We start from the raw sequence: 20,740 nt of genomic DNA, 5'->3' as shown, positions 1-20,740 counted from the left end.
AAACCAATTTAACCAGTTTTCTTATTAACAGTTCATTACTAAACATGCAAGTGTCTATCTTGGGCCGGGCACTGTGCTGAAACCGTGAACAGAACACTGGCCCTGCCCCCCAATTTTCATTCTCCTTCAGACGGGAGTGAAACTGTCATTCTATGCTTCTAAGACTGGCAGCGCTTCTTTCTTGAAATACAGGAATCCATGTGCTCTTCTTCCCATTGGCCCTTTAGCTCTTACCCTGAAATCTACCTGCAAGACTCAGATAAACGCCATCAGCTGGCAGAGGCAAAGCAGCTCTAACAGAAGGCTCTTCCTTTCAGAAGCCACAGCTGGGAGGCAGCATTGCCATGGTTCTCTGGTGCCCTTGGCGGGGGGGGGGGGGGGGGGGGGGGGGGGGGGGACGACACAGACATTCAGAGCTGCAAGCCTTGAGGGAGCAGAAGAGTCAGCCTCTCCTTTCCTCTTGTCCTAAACGCGGGGCTAGCGTCCAGCTGAGAGAGCACTTTGAGGAGGAAAGAGCACATCTCCTTGGTCTACAACATGCCTGCCCCATCTAGAATGATTTTTCAGTATTTCATAACTTTATAATAACAATTTTGGAGGAGGAAAAAGCTTTAAAACATTAAAGGCCTAGGTGACATTTAGAGAAACAAATAGGCCTCTCTTTGCCAAGCGTGTGACTGAAAGTGAAGGTTGTAATTGAACGTCACAATCTGTAGAGAGCCATCTAATTAATGATTTCATCAAATCAACTTCTGGAGACTGGAAATTTGGAAGTGTCAACTCTGTTCTATAGAACGCAATGGCATCAACTATGAAACTTACCGTAGCTTATCGTGTGAATCTGGAAAATTTAGGGAAAAAAATCCATTTCAAAAGAAAAGTACAAGTGACTATTGTCTATTTTTCATTTCTTTAAGGCATTGCAGTTCTTAGGTTCTGTTGGAACTAGGCACCACAAAAGAGACCTAATGGTATTTTATATAAATGATGAGCGAAATTCATAATTAAATTGAGGCAAGCCAAGGAGAGAGCTGGAGTAACTGAAGTACAGTGCTTTCAAGGCTTAAGTTAGAAAAACCTCTCTCCTAATTGAAAATGTTTTCTGGTCACCAGAGATTGGAGGTTTCCCTGGTTAAAGGAATGACAAGCAACTGGTCCTCTTTCAGGAGAATATATTCTAATTGCATGCATAATTCCTAAATCATGCTTAGTTTATCTAAGACTTTACTGATACAGAAACAGTAATAGAGTCCTTAATTTTACACCTGTCACAAAACTGTCAGATATCATCCAACATCTCTATATTAGTCCATCATTAGAGGAAAAAAACTCGCCTTTCATTCCATTTCCCTTGACTGGCCCCCACAGTAAAAGCTGAATCATCCTGCACGATAGCTGGAAGCTTCACCGCTGTCCTGGCCGAAGGACAGTAAAAACTCCCAAACTACTAATCAACATCCTGACTTGTTTTCCCATAGCCAAATACATGACTTGTGGCCAGTTCCCTCCAATGCTGGGTTGGACCTCTCTGGGAAAAGAGGAAACGATTTCGCTAGGTTCGAGAATGATGTCAGAAGATCAACATGTTCAAAGGTTAATAAAATAAAAACGCACGGTGCGAACACTTGAAAGCTGGTTGAGTGAAGCCGGCATGTTTGCGTTGGGCAGATTGAAAAAATGTAAGAGACCAGCTTTTCCATCTCAGACTTGATTCTGAGGTGAAGTCTTAACAAAAATTTCTATTTGGAATGACAGTTTGAACATTACTTTTATTTTATATTCCCAGTGAATGACCAGTATATAAAGTGCCTGGTTTCTTACAAAATGCCACATGTTTGGGGGTGGAAAAATAACTGCTGATTTGAATTGAGACCCAGCTGATGGGATACTACATTTGAAGTAAAGTATTATGTCAGCAAAAAATAAGGTAGAGCAATTTCCTATTGGCAAAGTCCTTTAATAAGTATTGTCAACGCTCTGCTGGTTAGGACTTAATTTCTTAAAACAGCATTTTATGACTGGAGCGGATCTTAGAAACACATCTAAAGCAACTCATTCTACAAGATGAGAAACTTGAAGCTAGAAGTTGAAATTAGGCAAAAACTTTTTGTTTGGATTAAAGAGAGTTAGTAGGAAAAAATAAATAAATAAACTAACCAAAGCAGGAAATGACTGGCTTCAGTACCTAAAGCACAGCCCTGCTTTTAATAGAAATTTGACCAGGAAGTTTTTAAATAGTATTTCCTTTTTTGGTGGGGTTGAATGATTTGTGGCAACACTTTTTTCCCTCTGATAAAAATATAGGTTTATTGTAGAAAATATAAAACATACTAAGAAAGCACAAAGACTGTTAAGTTATCAAAAATAGTTCAGCATATCTCCTTCAGGCTTTTTCTATGCAACCAAAAAAGCTTATCGTTTACTTCTTAAATGGAACTCAACAATTATTCACTGACAAACAAGCACAAGAACAGCAGCAGAGCAGGGCTCCCAATCCAGAGGGGGGTGCTGCAATGATTCTCAGGAGCTCGTTGGAAGGCACAGCAGCTAAGGGACACCAACTGCCAGCAAGTAAACTGGGAACCAGTGATGAGCAGGTGGTAAGGTTGGTAACTCTGGGGAACAGGATTTCTGCATGACCTTTATTTTTACTGTGTAACATGAACGCATCAGAGCAGAAGCCTAAATGCCGGGTAGAGAGGAAGGGCAGAAACACAAGTACAGGGAAAGGTCAAAGTGACACTTGCTGAGTTTACCTGGAACTGAAACCATTCTTCTCCACAGACAAGGTCCCGTTGACTTCCTCTTGAAATTAAGGCTCATCTTCAATGCTGGTCAGGGAGCTCTGATTTGGCCCCTTGAAAGATAGAATTCCATCTCTCGTGACCAGACAGCATTAAACAATCTTGTGTAAACAGCATAGAGTATGGGTCCTCTCAGATTCTTCGAAGAGCCTATACTAGCTGTGGGACTCCCTGAGAACAAAATTTCACCGTAATATTTAGTATCTACAGGCCTTAACCAATCAACGGCACAAAAATCATCTCTCCCTATTAGAAACTTTCAGCCACTTCAATATATTCCACACAACCCTCCTCAACCAAGTATTGTTGGACCAAAGCAACCTACTCAGGCTAAATCCTGATAGAACCACTGTGACTTCCCACCTTGATTTGATGACCTCTCAGGTTATCTCCAGTGATCTCCCAAGTATTAAGAAATTGTTTTTAGGAGATTAGTTTTGTTCCATTTAACAACTACCCAAAGGTGTTCAGTACCTTCTGTGGAATTCACTCTGCACTGAACGGACAGAGAGGGATTTACAGCATAACACTGGGCAGTCGGTACCCACATGGTTGTCAGTATTCTGAACTCTGGAGAAGGCTTTTTCTATGCAACCCTATGTAGCCCTAAGGAAATATGTAAGCCAGACAGAATGGAATATTTAAACAAGAAGACAAGGTGTTTACACCAAATAAGTAAGGTTATATTTAGGGTTTAAACTAGTTTCTGTATATCCTTAGTAACACACTGGGAGTGAATGAGAACTTAAGCTTTCCAAGGATTAAGGTTCAAATCCTCTGAAATCCATACAAGGTCAAATAAAATGAGAACTTAGCTCCAGAGTAATAATTCTCGCTGGCACCAGCACGAGGCAGTAGTGATTCTCAAGTTTAATATATTACATATAATATAAAAATAAGCTGAAGTTTTAAGGAATGTCCATTATTATTAAAAGGTCTGAGCTTTTCTAGTCCAACCCTGGGCTTTCCGACACTCAAACACACTGAGCAAAAGCCCACGGAGGCACAACAGAGAGGTATACTAAATGACAAAAGAGCTGCTGTGAAATGCCACAGGCACTTCAGTTTTTGAGAATGGACAGAACGTGTAGATTCCCAAGGGGGGAAAAATTGTTTCGGAGATTTGTAACAGGAAGAAGTGGTAAGTGACCTGTCTAACAACATTCCCTGGTGAGTACTACATCCTTCCCACTTCTTTATCGGTTTGCGTCTTATTGGGAACAAGGCAAGGAAAGACACTGCTCTCTCCAAATGGCTTTTGGTTTTGGAACAAATGCAGGGAAGCTATGTCCCTGAATCAGTACTTCGTGGCTGAAAACCCTCCCTCCGGAGACTGCCCATGTCGAAGCGGGTAGAGACCTCACAGCGTACTAATAAAGTATCATCCTTGATGAAGGTTCTCTGTCTTAGGGCTTCCAGATGCATAAAAGTCACGTAGCCAAAGCCTTTTGGGTTCCGTGGGATCGTGGGTCTCTGGAAGGCGAGCAGCTCGGGTTTGGCGTCCATGATCTCTTCATGGTTTTGCCTTACCGGTGCTTCAGACTGATCAAGGATCGCAAGGCGTATTGTACCCTGGAAGGGCCAAGGGAGGTGGCTGTCATACTCCCCCTGCATTGTGTGCACGAAAAGGGATATGTAGTTAGCGCAGCGCTGAGCAGTGGGTAGCTGGAGGTGCAGACGCATGCACAGTTTGTACCCGGGTTTGCCCGTGTAGAAGCCAGGGCTGTGAATGACAACGGGTTTCTCCTCTTCCTGAGATTTCAGGTGCATCCCGAAGTTGCCGATCTTCCAGATGTAGATACCGTTGCACTGCTGCGCTTCTATTTCAGCAACTTTGTCTTCGAGCGTTCGAATTGTTCGTTTGAGCTCACTTACGTGCATGCTCTGAGTTTCCATCTTAGCAGTTAGCTCTCGGATTTGGTGGTCTTGTCTTACGAGGCGACCCTCTAACTGCTGAATGGTTTCTTGGAAATTATGGACCTCTGGGTGGCATGAAGCAGAGACCCGGGACACGGAGGAGGAATCGTATGGCGGCATGTCGCGTGGAGGTACAGGAGCTAGAGCAAGGCTCAAACTCTGGACAGCCTGACCCAGCATTCTCATGTGCGACTGCGTGTTCTCTTGCAGGTGGCGAGCCAAGTGATTCCTCTGCATCTAAAAACCAAGCACAAGCCTTAGGCTGGGACTAGATACTGTGAGGACCAGGAAAGGGACCTAGCCAAGCCCCATTAAAGGTTCTGAAGTAATGTCATCACTTCCCTCAATCTCCTACAACCTTCCGTCTTCGTCAGATTCTTGACCCAGTGAGATGATCTTGTGTCTTCATTCACTGAAAAAGTGAGGCTACGTGCTGAATACTTTCACCTTTCACTCAGGTAACTCTCCCTCCTACCTACTACAGTGGCAGGATCTATACCCATCCTTCCCTTCTAACTCAGCCGTCTCTGCCTGTCCAACATTAATGCTTTACCTGGGCTCTCAATGGCACCCACCTTTTCAAGACCTAGGAGGTTTTGCTCAGTTATACCCTTTCTCCTTTATCTTCCTTCCCTCCCCTTTACCCTTTCCCTCAGAATATAGTACGGCTTTCCTACTGAAAAAAAGGGTACATCTCTCTGTTGAGCTCACGTCTCTCTTTAGCTAATACCATTTTCTCCCTCTTCCTTTTACAGCTGAAAGGAGTCCATCTGTGCTGTCCCCAATTTGTTTCCCAAATGCTGCAAAGTATAATCTTTCTTGTCTCCACACTCTTCTCATATCAAGAACATCTTGTTATATGAAAAAATATTTGATATAACTTTTATTATAAAAGTAATTCACGGGGCGCCTGGGTGACTCAGTGGGTTAAAGCCTCTCCCGTTGGCTTGGGTCATGGTCCCAGGGTCCTGGGATTGAGCCCCGCATCGGGCTCTCTGCTCGGCGGGCAGCCTGCTTCCTCCTCTCTCTCTCTCTGCCTGCTTCTCTGCCTACTTGTGATCTCTGTCTGTCAAATAAATAAATAAAATCTTAAAAAAAAAAAAAAGGTAATTCACATATATTATCAAAAAACAGAAAATACAGATGACAAAGAAAAAATGAATTACTGGGGCGCCTGGGTGGCTCAGTGGGTTAAGCCGCTGCCTTTGGCTCAGGTCATGATCTAGGGGTCCTGGGATCGAGTCCCGCATCGGGCTCTCTGCTCAGCAGGGGCCTGCTTCCCCCCCACCCCCGCCTGCCTCTCTATCTACTTGTGATCTCTCTCTGTCAAATAAATAAAATCTTTAAAAAAAAAATAAATAAAAAATAAAAAAATGAATTACCTATGATCTCACCTAACATTTTTTTAAAGATTTTATTTATCTGAGAGAGAGAGAGAGACAAAGATAGTGAGAAAGAACATGAGTGGAAAGGAGAGGAAAAAGCAGACTCCCTGCTGAATAGGGAGCTTGACTCAGGGCTCGATCCCAGGACACCAGGATCATGATCTGAGCTAAAGACAGACACTTAACCAACTGAGTCACCCAGGTGCCTCCCCCATTAACGTTTTAATGTACCTTCTCCAAGTCTTTTTCTCTCTGCATACAATACAGAATCTTCCCACAAAATGTAATCATAGTGTATACCATTTCTTCACTTTATTCTTAAAATTACTAAATTTTAATATAAAAATATAATATAATATTTAAAAAAAGGTTAAAAAGCATAATGGAAAAGTAAAAGTATAGCTGGACTCTCCAGAAAGAATGACTTATCATTAATAACCCATCGCTCTCTGGGGCACCTGGACTGCACAGTCAGTGAAGTGGCCAACTCTTGGTTTCAGTTCAGGTCATGTTCTCAGGGTTGTGAGATCAAGACCCTCAGCTGGGGCGGGCTCTGTGCAGAGTGGGGAGTCAGCTTAAGATGCTTTCTCTCTTTGCCTCTTCCCCTGGGCGCGCACGCTCTTTCGCTCTCTAAATAAATCAATCTTTAAAAAATAACCATCAATGGGGCACCTGTGTGACTTAGTTGTTAAGCATCTGCCTTCGGTTCAGGTCATGATCCCCAGGTCCTGGGACTGAGCCCCACATTGGGCTCCCCGCTCGGTGGGAAGCCTGCTTCTCCCTCTCACTCACCCTGCTTGTGTTCCCTCTCTCGCTGTGTCTCTCTCTGTCAGGTAAATAAATAAAATCTTTAAAAATACAATAAAATAAAAAATAACCATCAGTCTCAAATATTTGACACAACTGATCACTAGTGTCGAAACTAATTCTGGAGAACATAATACCACCTTTTCCTTGCCTGAGTCACCAATTTCTAATACAGTCTGTTGATAACTCCTTTGATGGTCTGCTTCTCCTTCCTGTAGACTCACTCTATATGATCTCGATTGATGTTCCATTATCATCATGAATCACTTCCCCAAATCAATATTCTGAGTTCCAATTTCTCTTTGGAGTTCAAAATTTATACACTGCATGTAACCATATCCTCTTCCACTGGTATTCTCAAATCAACCCCACTACAGAAGAGAATTCTTCGACATTCAAGAATAAAAAAGAAAGAAAAAACTCCTACCTTTACATGGCAACCGAAAGTACTGAAAGTGCATGGAACTGGGGCTGTCGGACAGTCTAGATCATAGTGATTTGGCATCTGAAAACCAAAACAAAGGTTGAAAAATGGTTCTCCCTGCATATCATGTTCTAGTTTAATGATCAAATTTGAAATAAAGATTTACATTTTATCTAAACAAAATCATGTATTGTCTATGGGTACTTTTGCACAATGTAGAGTTGAGTACTAGCAACAGGAATCATGTAGCCCACAAAGATCAAAATAATATTTACTTCCAAAAGTCACAGAGAAGGGAAAGAGCAACATCTCATACCATCGCCCCAAACCTCTCAAATTTCCAGAAAATGCCTTTGTTTTTATTGCTAGGAACTAACCCCCTCTAGTGGCACTTTAGAGAAATTTAAGCACCTTCTGACTGCAAATAGGGACCAGTTAACTGCATACCCTGAAACCACTGGCTGCGGCCATTATTTCCCTCGTGACTGGCTCTCATAAATCTTACTTTCTTTTAAACAGGGCAGGTTTTGGTTATCATGGGCAGAAGCAGATGTTAGAAGGTATTTTAAGCACATTAAGAGAAGTTCTAAAGAAAGTCTCAGCCTTTGATTTGGGGATTCTAAAACACATTCTTCAAGGTAAGATCCATTACACAGAATCATGTACTTTGAAAGTGGTGCCAAATGCCCTTTAGAAATTTAGTTAGGCTATATTTATCATAGCTACTTCAAGCAAAAATGACTGTAGAAACTACTTAGTCCAATTCTTCATTTTGCATAATTTAGAACAGTGGTCTGCAGAATTTTTGGTAAAGGGACAGATAGTAGGTATTTTCAACTTTGTGGGCTTATGGTTTCTGTCCCAAGTATTCAACTCTTACTGTTGTGGTACAGTAGCCATGTACAACACACAGACATGTGGGCATGGCTGTGTTCCATTAAATGTATTTACAAAAACAAGCAGTGGGCCAGATTGGCCGGTGGGCTGGTCTGCTGATTCCTGATGTAGAATGTCACCTTTCTTGTCACAGATCAGTGGGCAAGTTAGGGGTACAGTCAAGATCAAAACCGAGGTTTTCTCTTAACCTAGAGTTTTTTTCCTACATTATTTTATTTTTGTTGAGTTTAATATGTGATACACAGTTTCCTTCAAATAAAAAGCAAAAAAGAAAACCAACGAGGTAAGACTTCATAAGCAAAAAGAAGTTTAACACCTTCAAATTAAGGCTTTGTTGGGAAAAGAACCCTAAAAGACTCTGTTAAAAGACAAATGGAAAAGTTTAGTCAAGTGATGGGTTTTGCTTGCTGCTACTTAGGTAATCAATTATGATCTCGGGTTTGCAAATTTCATGGGTATATAAATATTTAGTGACTAATATTCATATTTTGTGGGTAAACTCCCCAAATGTCAAAAGATAACAATCAGATGGAATATTCCTTTCTCCATTAATACAAATGTACAGTGTTCTATTCTAACTACTACTTTTGATGATGCCCATTAGCAGTCTATGGCAAGAATGAATACAGGCGCTACCCATCTTGGAAATCGTAAAATGTCCCGCTATGTCTCAGGGCTACAGCTACAAATAATGCTCGGCTACTGAAGAGACTTGCTTTCATAGGTTTCATTGTTCTCTCACTGTCACCTAAGATTTCTGTTCCACAGTGTGCAAATACATATTTCTCTAAGTTTTTTCTTTCTTTAAACGGATATTTTAAAAATTATTTTTATCTTAAAATGACCCAGGTTTGGAAGGAATTTTTATGAATATACACAAACATGGGTATTATGTTAATGACTTAGGAATTTTAAGTACTTAGAGAGGGCTGAATATTTTGTTCTTTTGAAAGTACTATATTAATTTACATGAAAACTTTTCAGTTTTAATACTTCTTCAACCTGTATTCATTTTGCCTTATTGATTCAAATTTCCCATTAAAAACCTAACTCATTTCTTTAATATATTAATGGAAATATTCACTTACAAAAGGGAATCACTATACCTGTTCTCTGATGAGCATGGTATTGCAGTATTCACAGATGACATTTGCCAAAGGACAATTCTGGTCATGGATCTAAATTTTATTAGAGAAATATAAAAAAAGCATGAGAAAATCTGAAAAAGTAATCTATTTTTATAAAAAGCAATTCACTATAAAAAAAATTAAGGACCTCAATTGGCGCCCAACACAAAGGTAAGAATAATGTACAAAGGTTATTTTCTCTCCAAAGGGAGCCATGTGTAGTAATGACAGATTTATCTCACCTTCCAGCTCTTTAAAAGAGTATGAGTAGTACACACAAGAATCTTTTAAATCATTTCTTTTGAACTTCTTCTGTGACTAGTTTGGATAAAATTTACCAATAATATGATTGTCCAACAGCAGCAGCATGACGACTTAACTAAAACTCTTACCAGGAAGGTAAAAGAATAGAAGTATTAGTAGGACACGAAGCTTTGGTGCCCAGGTTCTCATATGCCCCAGGTGAGCTCTGTCCTTCCAGAATACAATGAACTTAGTTTAGTTGATATACTGAGAAGTAATGAAGCTTCCTGGTTAAGTCTACTTACCCTACTTAAGTTTAGGAAGACATCAACTTGCTCTAATTTTGCCTCAGATTTCTCTGCATGCTTAACAAGTTAGTGGACTTCTTTAATATTTCATCCACTTAATGACTACGCTTAACCTTCTAAGAAAGTAGGAAAAAATTACCAAGATAAATTTATAATAAATAAAGTTTAAACAGAATCCTCATAGCTATAATTTATAGCTACCTATAAATTATAGGTAGGTTATTTTAGTAAAGAGGACATAGGATGGGGATCCTGGACTAGACCTCAGTGCTAGCTTTGCCGATGACTATATTAACATAAAATTACTTAACCTCTTTACATCTCAGTTTCTGAATGGAAAACTGCTCTAACAGGACAAAGCTGTCAAGCACCGTGACATTTCTTTTTAAAGATAAACATTTAATTGAAGTATAACATATGTACAGAAAAGTGGCTTCACTACATGGGTGTAGCTCAATAAATTATCACCAAAGGAACACATTTTGTGGTTTTTAATTTATTCTCCATAGAAGCTTTAATCACCCATTCTCTTTTTCAAAAAGAAAGTGTAAGTCTAATAAAGTACTTATTCTACTTGTTTGTCCCTAATCCAAAATTAGTGCATTTAAAATATCACATAGAAAAGGAGATCGGCATTGGTCTTTCCTAGAAGCTTGTGTTACTTGCAGATCTACCACAGTGGTTAAGTAGTATAAACAATGTTTTCTAAGAAAGATATAGAAGTATAAACTCTACACTTACTAAAATGGTTTAATGGCCCCTTTTTCTTAAAAGTCAATCTTCCCACCACTGATAATATAGATTCAGATTTGGAGTAACATCCTCTTCTATATCCTCAAATGTGCATTAAAACTTTTTTGAAACGAGTAGTGAAATTAACAAATCCAAGTTAGTACATGCCTCTTTATCTTCAAATGCCATCAACACAGCACAGTTCATGCAAGAAACCTGTCTCCGCGGGCACTCTTTAAGAATGTGAATATTAAGCTGGCATTTTTGGAAGGGACGTTGACACTGGGGACAATTCATGAGAGTAAACTCACAATGTGCTTGGTGATCCTGTAATAAGGAAAATGTAATTGATTAGTATTTGCAATCCTTATGAAATTTCCTAAAAAATAATCTAAGATTGTACTGTTCCCTTTTATAGAACTGGCTACTGAACCTGCTTTGTCTAGCACACACCATATGAAAGTCTTATCGAAAAATTATTTTTTATTTAAAGATTTTATTTATTTTAGAGATAGAGAGTGAGTGAGCAGGAGGAGGAGCAGAGGGAGATGGACAAGTATACTTTGCACTGAGCACAGAGCCAAACAGAGGGCTCAATCCCATGACTCTGGAATCATGTCCTGAGCCACAATCAAGAGTCAGACACTTAATGGAGTTAGCTACCCAAATACCCCTGGCCTTACTGAATTTAAATAATGACTGTGAATTACAGGTTTATACATAGAATGTGAATTGTCAAGTTCACGTATCCAATTAGGGAAAGAAGTCAGATTTTCTGATTATCGATTTATTACCATGTCAAAAGGACCATTCCTTCAAAAGGAGCTACATAAAGGTGAGCACGCTGCAAATACATTTAATTATTATTATTTTTTAAAAGATTTAATTGGCTTCTCACTGTTAAACCAGAGTTTTGTTTTGTTTTAAGATTTTATTTATTTGAGAGAGAGAGCGAGCGAGCGAGAGAGAAAAGCACAAGCAGGGGGAGTAGCAGAGGGAGAGGCAGGAGCAGGCTCCCCACTGAGCAGGGAGCCCAACATGGGGGTCAATCCTAGCATCCTGGGATCATGACCTGAGCCAAAGGCAGACACTTAACTGACTGAGCCACTCAGGTGCCCTACAAAAACATTTTAAACACTTAATTTCAAATACAACATAAACAATATTTAATTCCTGTAAAACAACCAAGAATTGTTTTATTTAATTTAAAAGCTAATGCTTTTAGCTAACTGTGTCAACTCATCTCAAGCTGTAGGAGGACTCCATTTAGCTCATGATAAAATGTACAACTTAGAAAAACCGAGAAAAAAAGTATGGTTAGGATTCTCAGATGATGGGCAACCATATGGAGTTTGCTGCTTATTTCAAAACAAGAGAAACAACATTAAGAGATTAACATGTGACACTTATATTTGAAATACTCCTCATTTTTATTGCAAATAATGTCTACCTAAAAAATTTATAGTAGAATACTGATTTCTTTCTTCTTATCACTGGGGCAAAGCCAGAGTATATGGAATAAGAAATATATGGTTTCCACTCATATTTATATTCAATTATGAAAGAATTGGTATTAATTCAACAAGAATTTATTAACCAATTATTATATGCTAGGCACAGACGGGACACAGCAAAGTGCGTATCCTCTAGGAACGGCTTTGAATATATGCTAATAGCTAGAAAATAATTTTAATACCTCAAGATGCCTCAGTTCCATCTTCTGCAAACAACCTTCATTTGGACACTTCACCATCAGAGAAAGAATCTCTCGTTTTGCAAAATTATCAGGAAATAGTTGATTTTCCAGCAATATTTCATTGTCAACTGGACATTTGTGACCAGCATCCCTAAAAGAAATAAGATACATACACTTATAGTAGATTTAAACAAATATTAACATTGGAAAACACAAAACTTTAAGTCACCGTGTATAAGTTCTCCATTGATTATTTCCTATGGAAAGTAATTTAACACATCATACTGCATATCACCAAAATACACTGTTCTTTTGTGGACAATTTAACAAGTGTTCTTTACTGAAATAAATACAACTAGTACCATTTGGTTACCTATCAAAAACTATGTGGCATTTTAGATTTGGGGACAGATTTAAAGCAAAAAAATGAGAAAAATTACTTGAATAAAATTGTATTCTGATTGGCATGAAGTGAAATGAAAGTTAAACGTGGCAACTCTGGCAGTCTGGCAGGCCTCTGTTCTATGAGCAGCCATACAACGTGTCTGTAGTGTGCTGCTCGGTCATAAAAGGTCATAACGAAAAATTAAACCAATGAGCAATACCCATACGAGGTCACATTTTTGGGTTTACTCTGAACAGTCATTACAATACTCTGGCTCACAGGCAACAGAAGGTTTCCTTTATGTTTATTTAAGGTACAGTGTAGTAGGGAGTTAGAGCACCTCTGTGTACTGATTCCCAGTGGTTTATTCCATCTTATGATAGAAAAAGCATCCTTGGGAAGCTTGGGTGTCTGTCACTCCCCTTTAACTTTTTGGAATGTCTCAATCTTCAAAAAATATGGCAGGTCAAGTAGGCTACTCAATCATTCAAATATTTGTCGAGCACCTCCTACGTGTAAACCAACAGTACTAATTGCTGCTGTAGGTAAAAAGTTGCTGAAAAATGGGTCTGCTGTCAAAGGTCTCAGAACTAATAAAGGTGAGAGCCATGATTTTTATGAAGCCTCTCTCAGAATGCATGTTATTACTACACTATCAAATACTTTCTGGGAAGCAAAGAAATAGATGCCCAGAACCTACGTGACAGAAAATAGAAGAACAACCTTACAGAGTAAACTGGAAACCAATGTCCATGGTATTAGCAATCACTCCAAAAGAAAATGGAATTGAACTGAGATAGATTTTGATTCCTTGAATGACTGTAAGGGATGAAAAATTCCAGCATGGTTCCTTTAAGAACTTCAGAGTTAAAGTTAAATGGTCATTTGTAATTTAGAGGGAGACAGGAAAAAAAAAAAATGGCTCAGACTTCCTTTTGTGGGTTTTACTTCCTTTTCAGACCAAGTCCCCTACTTGCATGAACTCTGTTAAAATTAAAAAACTGCTAAACGGGTGTCTGGATGGCTCAGTGTGTTAAAGCCTCTGCCTTCAGCTCGGGTCATGGTCCCAGGGTCCTGGGACTGAGCCCCACATCGGGCTCTCTGCTCAGTGGGGAGCCTGCTTTCCCCTATCTCTCTGCCTGCCTCTCTGCCTACGTGTGATCTTTGTCTATCAAATAAATAAATAAAATCTTCAAAAAAAAATGCTACCTTCCTGGGGCGTGGGACACTTGGTAAAATACTATACATTTGTATCCACAGGAAAACCAACAATACACTTTTATTGCCTACATAATGATGTAAACAAAAATCATTATAAACAAACAAACAAAAACTCAGCCTTTAATATCATTCTCATGCACATTCTAAACCAGTGGTCTCAAAGAGGGCAATTCAGTCCCCCATGGGACATTTGGCAATATCTGGAGACCACTCTGGGTAAGTTGGAGAGAGGGGGGATACTACAGTTTCAATGAGCAGAGGCCAGGGATGCTGCTAAATCATTCTACAATAATTTCCCACAACAAAAAATTATCTGGCCCAAAATACCATGGAGGAGGGTGAGAAAAACCTACCCTCAATAGATCTTACCAACTCAACAGTGGGTAACACAGTTTTTTCAAGAATTGACATAAGTCCCATGTTCCCTTGTAATAAATCAAGCCAAGTCCCAAGTATGGATGTAGTTACCCTAAATTCATGTTTTATGCTAAAGCCAATTTAAAAGTTGAAAGAGAAAAACTTGTAAGACTAGTGAACAGCCAGCTTAACCTACTTAAGAATGATTTTACCAATATAACTAAATATTGACTGAAGAACATATACCCTCCTCACCTTCTTCTATTATTTTTGTTCTGTATAGAATCCTTTAGTCATCTGAAAATATTCCCATCTACTTCTGAATTATAGTAAAATATATCTTTTTCTTAGGAGATGAATTTGAATCACTTGTGGACATCCCATCTACTTTCATGTTGGTTAAAGCAACTATGATTTACTGAGCACCAACTGTGTGTTAGGCACTGTTCTTGGCAATTAGGACATATCAAGAAATAAGAGATCTCAATCCCTGCTCTCAAGGAGCTTATCTTCATAAAACAAGCAGACAACAAACAAATGACCCAGCATTTCAGAAGATGAAAAGTGCTAAGGAAGAAAGAAAAGTAAATTAAGGGAGAATGAGAGAGTGTGGGGAGGTAGTCATGCTGTGGTATAAATAGGGTGGCCCGGTTACCTATGAGAAGATGAGATGTGAGCCACACTGGGGGAAGGACAGAGTATTAGTCAAGCAATTAGCTGAAGTAACAGTGCTCCAAGCAGAGAGAGCAAAGCACGCTTGGTATATTCAAGAAACAGCAGAATGAACTGGAAGGAAGGGGAGTGCATTAGAGAGGCGGTCAGAAAACGGACTATCCTACGGGACCTTGGCTTGTATTCTCAGACGACTTGCTGCAATGCTCTGAGAAGTGATGATATCATCTTATTTTACCAGGTTGTACTGAAAACAGTCTGGAAGAAGGCAAGGATAGAAGCAGGAGGCCTGTGAGTGAATCAGATGGCAGCAGCAAGTGGAAGCAATGAGACCGGATTTGATTTTGGATATATTATGAAGGTAGAGCCATCAATTAATACTTCCTTTAAAAATATCCGTTATTTTACAGTTGTCCATAGACACCAGGTAACAGAATTTAACACAGCTAAAATAAGAATAATCACTTAAGTAAACTTAAGTAAATCACTTAAGTAAACATTCTTTATATGGCTGGGATTACCAGATTCTAACAGTATCATCATTTAAAGTACATTTTTTTTCTAAATTTTATTTTTAAGTACTCTCTGTACCCAACATGGGGCTCAAACCCACAACCCCAAGATCAAGAGTTGCATGCTCCTCCAAGTGAACAAACCAGGTGCTCCTAAGGCACATTTATTCTATATTATTTTCTTCAAGCATAGAGATTCACCCCTTAGTCTGCAATAGAACTGCTTTAAAAAGAAATAGCTAATTTGCCTATTTATTTATCTGAGGGTCAGGAGGGGACAGAGCAGCAGTTACCTTTCATACCAGAGCAGAAATGAGGAACAATCTAAATTTCTCAATTTTCTGTCTGTGCTTTTCCCTAAGTAATTTTTTACGTATAAGACTACTCTCGGGAGGTTTTGTGTTCTATGTAATAATGTTCTCTGTATTTGGTCCTGTTACTGGATACAGTTCTTATGCTCATGTACCTTTTTTTTTTCCCCCAAGAGTTAGTTATTTATTTGAGAGAGAGAGAGAACACATGCATGCAGTGGGGAGAGGCAGAGAGAGTCTTAAGCAGACTGAGCTGAGTGCAGACCTTCGTGACTCTGAGATCATCATCTGAGTTGAAACCAAGAGTCGGATGCTCAACCGAATGTGCCACCAAGGCACTCCACTCACGTACCTTATTGACTTGATGATGCAAGCTTTGCAGAACCTGTGGCCACAGGGTGTTTGCACTGCTTCCCGTAGTGCCATCAAGCAGATGGGGCATTCATACTTGCTTTCCAGGGGTGGGTCAAACTCCACATCATACCCCTGGACCTCTTCCATAAAAGAACTGGAGAGGTTCCCCGTGCTGGCGGTTCCACTCACACTGTCATCTTTCGCAGCAGCGCTACAGGAGCTGGTCATGGCAGCACAGCAGTCACTTTCAGACTGGCTGAATCCACAGCTGTTTTCACAGTTTAGCAGACTCATAGTAACGTGACTATCAATTGCTCTGTAGAAAGAGTGAGGAAAAAAATGCCTTAACACACATACACATACACACATATACATGTCACAGCTCATCTACACAAATCACTTTTTAGTTGAAGCACGTTAGCTATGCTAATATTATTTACAGAAAACTTTTAAAGTTCTTTGAGCTTTGCTTTATGGCTATGATTTTTTGAGCTGTGGAGTTCATGATCTAGAAGAGAGAATACAAGATTAAGAGAAGATAAGTACCTCAACAGTAACACTTAGTTTTATCATAATTATCTGCTTATATGTCTGTTTCCTGTGACTGAAGTCAAGAATTTTTATATCTTCAGTACTTAGCACAGATCTTCCATATAACAGTTGCTCATTAAGCATCTGCTGAAGACCTGAATTATGCTACTGAAGTTCCTTCAAGTATCATAAGGTGGAGAACACAGTGTGACCAGCAAGCAGTGCAAGGAAGAGCAATGCGCAAGGAATCAGGTGATCATGTGCAAATACCAGTTGTGGGATTTGGGGCAACCTAACAATTTGGCTCTTGGTTTCTTCTTCTAGATTTAAAATTCTACAAGTTACTTCAAAATGTTCAGTGTGGGGATTTCTATTATGTAGAAAGAATGGAATTGAAAATATATATGTGTATGTCCTTTTGCCTTCAGTCAGGTCAAGTGACTATGTCTCATTATTAATGACTGGAAAAACACATGAGATTTCATTGGCCTACGGAAAACTATGGCTTTCAGGGGTAGGTGGGACACCTTCAAATTCTGAACCATTACACTATTTATGAATTAGAAGCCAATGTCTAAAAGCGATTCACAGCCTATGTAACCAAGTCTCTGTTGCAGATAATTACACCTGATAATAAGGCATAATCTGGCACAGATAATAATGGGCCAGATATAGTTCTATAAACAGAATGTAAGCCTCTAGTCAATATGGTAGACGTTTATCCCCCTCCCTGTCTCAGTTTCATATGAAAATCCTGGCTGCCACTAGGCCAAACAGTGGGTTAGGATGGTAATCCTGTATCTTTTACTTCCATACCTTCTTCTTTTTCCAGACACCTTCTTCTTCTCAAAAAGATCTACAAAGGAAGAGGCACTGTTCTGGCTGGGGAGGCAGTGGGTGAAGCTTAGATGCTGGAATTTGAAGACAGGGATTTAATTCTTTTCTCCATTATTTGGTGTAGGACCTGGATAAATCAGGTAACCTTCTATGCTTCAGTTCCCTCATGTATAAATAGAGATAATGATGAAGCCCACCGCAGAATTACTGAGGATTAAATGTGTTAGTATGTGCAAAGCACTTAGAACTGCATCTGGAAGAATGAATTATTATGATGTACAGTTCCATACAGCAATTTTATTTAACAATTTTACTGTCCCCATTTTACCAAAGTGGAAACTATAGAGCATAAAAGGGTTAAGTAACTTGCTGGAAATCATAGGCAAAACCTGAAGTGTTCCCCAAGGTTGATACAAAGTAACCACTGACCAATTCCCTATCATTTAAAGAAGTTCTAATATTAAACTGAATCACTGTGAAGAATGATTCTCATTCTCACTTGTAAAGTGCTTTATAACAATATCCCCTGAGCCTCAGTCCACGTTTTGGTTCAACTGTTCTGGTTTGCAAAGAGTTGTTTGGTGTGTACAATAAAGTTTTACCAATTACTACTTCAAAGATTCACTGGCTTGTACTTCTATTATTTTTGAACTTTGACAAAGCACAGCCTTAAATAAATATTGTGGGATATAACCACTGATGACTTATTTAGACAACAAAATGAATAAATATTGTCATAAATCATGGCTTGTCATATATCATGGCTTAAATCCACATACTAGTATCTGGGTATATACTACAATCCAAAGAGTACAAAGTTAAGTATCTTAGGGAAGGAGGTAGTATGGTGATGCACAAAAATGTGCTCCTCTACCATCAACAGATACTAATGAGAGAAAGCGTCTCAACCAAAGAAATCAACAAGGTATGCCTTGAATTGGTCAATTTTAAGTCAATGGAAAATTCATTCATGGCAGAACACAGAAATCCTATAAAGTAAAACAATATAAAACAAAATACTGAGAAAGTACCTTTATTCTTCTACTAGCTTTAGAAACAACTATTCACAAACTCTTTAAAGCCTATTCCTGAAATGCAAAGACTTGCAAAATGTGCAGCACTGGCCAAGAAGTGCTGCAAAACAGTCAACTGTGAGATCTTAATTTTGAATACAAATTCAAGAGGCATTCTCCTTAGGAGAATAGGAAAACTATTTGTTTTCCTCCTAGAGGCAAGGATCTGAACAACTTCTTAAAATCCATACAGCTAAAAGTGTATCAGCATCACATATCCCAACTTATGCCAGAAAAGGTCTGGCCTTTACAATTCTGAAATAGTGAGAAGTATATAGAACATGCAGGTTGAAACTCTGCTCATCACATGGGCAACAAGTGTCTGAATGAAACACATTCCTTCCTTGAGTCACTAAAAGGACACACTGTCCTTAAACCACCCCAACCTCAAAATCAGAAAAACCCCTCTATCTTCCCCAGTAATCACAGAGGAGTGGATGTTATGGCAGTGGGTTGGGTTCACAAGGCCAACACTTAGACATTCTTTACAAGTTTTTCTCGTTTCTACACCTGTGTAGCAGGACATTAGTAACCTGTTCTCCCGAGAAACAAGAGAAACACGCAAATACTATATATTCCAAGCTGCTAATACTTTAGGTGCTTTCTGTTCACATTCGAGACAATCCTAACTCTCAACTGGAGTTCCCCTAAAGCCAAATACTAGGAACAGCTTTATCAGCCCCGCGTCTGGAACAATCTCTACAACTACCGACTGCAGGGGCAGGGGAGGAAACATTCATATCATCTGAATTTTTTTTTTTTTTTAAACTTGCTGCCTGGGACCTCTATCGAGTTCAACAGGGAACCCAAAAATAGTTTTCCCCCATGACAGTGACAGAGAGCGATGGGAACTTAAAAGGTTTGGGTTTTGTTTTCTTTTTTCCTTAAAAAAAAAAAAAAAAAAAAAAAAAAAGGTGGTAACAGCTCCGAGGGACGGGAAAATCCAGGAGGCAATTTCCTTTTTTGGAAAGGGGAATATGCGGGGCGAAGGGAGGCAGGGCTAAGGAAGGGGACGCGGGATTCCCGCCGGCGGATGGAGGGAGGGGTGGGGAGGGGGTCCCCGCAGGCAGGGGGAGCAGAAATGAGGGGAGAGGAGTCGGTGTCCCCAGCCTCTGGGAAACGAGGAGACAGAGGACGGCCTCCCCAACCTCTGGGAAGCGAAGGGACAGGGTGCGGCGACCCCAACCTGTGAAGAATCGGAGTGGAGGAGACGGCGTCAACCTCGGAGATAAGGCCGCGGCCGCCAGGAGGAGACGTCCGAAGAAGACTCACCGCTTTCGTCCGCTGGGCCGCCGACTCCAGCCGGCAGCACGACTTGGCTCCGCCAAGGCTCCTCACTCCGAGCTGAGGCGACCTGGAAGCCAACCTCCCTACCCGAAGGCCGCTTCAGCTGCGACCCCGGGCCGCCCGGAGCCCAAGCCCCAGCCGCGGACGCCCCTACTTCCGCCTTCTCTGCTCTCCCTGGGCAGCGAGGGGCGGGGATCAGGCGGGGGCGGAGACAGAGCGGCCTAGCCGGGCCCGGGGGCCCCCTGGCGGCAGTCCTCCACGGGCCCCGCAGTCTTCGGCGCTGGTGGGGGGCAGGTCTCGCTGTCAACCCTGTGCACGCTGGCTAGGCTTCCTTTGCGGCTCTCGAATAGGTATCCCACCTTGGAATTCCTGACACCGCAGTCCTGAACTGGTGTGTGTGGGTGTGGGTGGGTGTGTGGGCGGGTGGGTGGTGCGTTTCTATAGCTTCCCTATCCAAGCAGGAAAAAAACCCCAGCTGGGTTAGATCACTTGACCTTCGGGAATTCTTAAATCCCTCCCCAACTTGGCAAAAAGTTTCCACAGTACTTAGCACCCTCTGTTATTATCACCTGGTCCTTCTCCTTTAACCAGTTGAAGGGAGTCAAACCCATGTATTAAGCATTTCTTTGAAACTGCTGCCAGTGACACCATCCTCTTTTCTGTCACTGTCATGAGAAAGCTATTTTGCACTCCCAGCCCTCCCTGTTTAACTGGAAGCAAACGTCAAAGGAATGTCACAGGTACTTTGCAGGAGATACACAAAAGATTCCCATCCACCTCTGCAAAGGTGGCTCATGTTCACCACTAAGGGGGGCGGGTATTATAGGTAAATGGTAACACAGTTTTAGAATCACTTTTAA

At 40.4% G+C, this 20,740-nt stretch overlaps 1 protein-coding gene across 1 annotated transcript; it reads right to left on the bottom strand.

The window, feature by feature from the left end:
- Positions 1 to 368: 368 nt before the first annotated feature.
- TRAF6 (TNF receptor associated factor 6) lies at positions 369 to 20,034 on the bottom strand. Its single transcript, XM_046016521.1, has 7 exons — positions 19,866 to 20,034; positions 16,151 to 16,468; positions 12,341 to 12,491; positions 10,813 to 10,971; positions 9,341 to 9,412; positions 7,341 to 7,418; positions 369 to 4,958 (listed from the first exon to the last, which is right to left on the bottom strand). The coding sequence occupies exons 2-7, from the start codon at positions 16,444 to 16,446 to the stop codon at positions 4,089 to 4,091; spliced, it is 1,626 nt and encodes a 541-aa protein (XP_045872477.1). The 5' UTR covers positions 16,447 to 16,468; positions 19,866 to 20,034; the 3' UTR covers positions 369 to 4,088.
- Positions 20,035 to 20,740: the final 706 nt, after the last annotated feature.

Source organism: Meles meles, chromosome 8 (genome assembly GCF_922984935.1).
Source record: "Meles meles chromosome 8, mMelMel3.1 paternal haplotype, whole genome shotgun sequence".
Classification (NCBI taxonomy): domain Eukaryota; kingdom Metazoa; phylum Chordata; class Mammalia; order Carnivora; family Mustelidae; genus Meles; species Meles meles.
This window is presented reverse-complemented; position numbering and strand designations above follow the sequence as displayed.

Excerpts from the sequence above, each read along its gene's own strand:
- TRAF6 (XM_046016521.1), bottom strand. The coding sequence starts at position 16,446 with ATGAGTCTGCTAAACTGTGAAAACAGCTGTGGATTCAGCCAGTCTGAA. Across the intron at positions 10,972-12,340 it reads TGGAACTGAGGCATCTTGAG|GATCACCAAGCACATTGTGA; the intron begins GTATTAAAATTA and ends TCCTTATTACAG. Across the intron at positions 7,419-9,340 it reads CCATGCTCATCAGAGAACAG|ATGCCAAATCACTATGATCT; the intron begins GTATAGTGATTC and ends TTTGGTTTTCAG.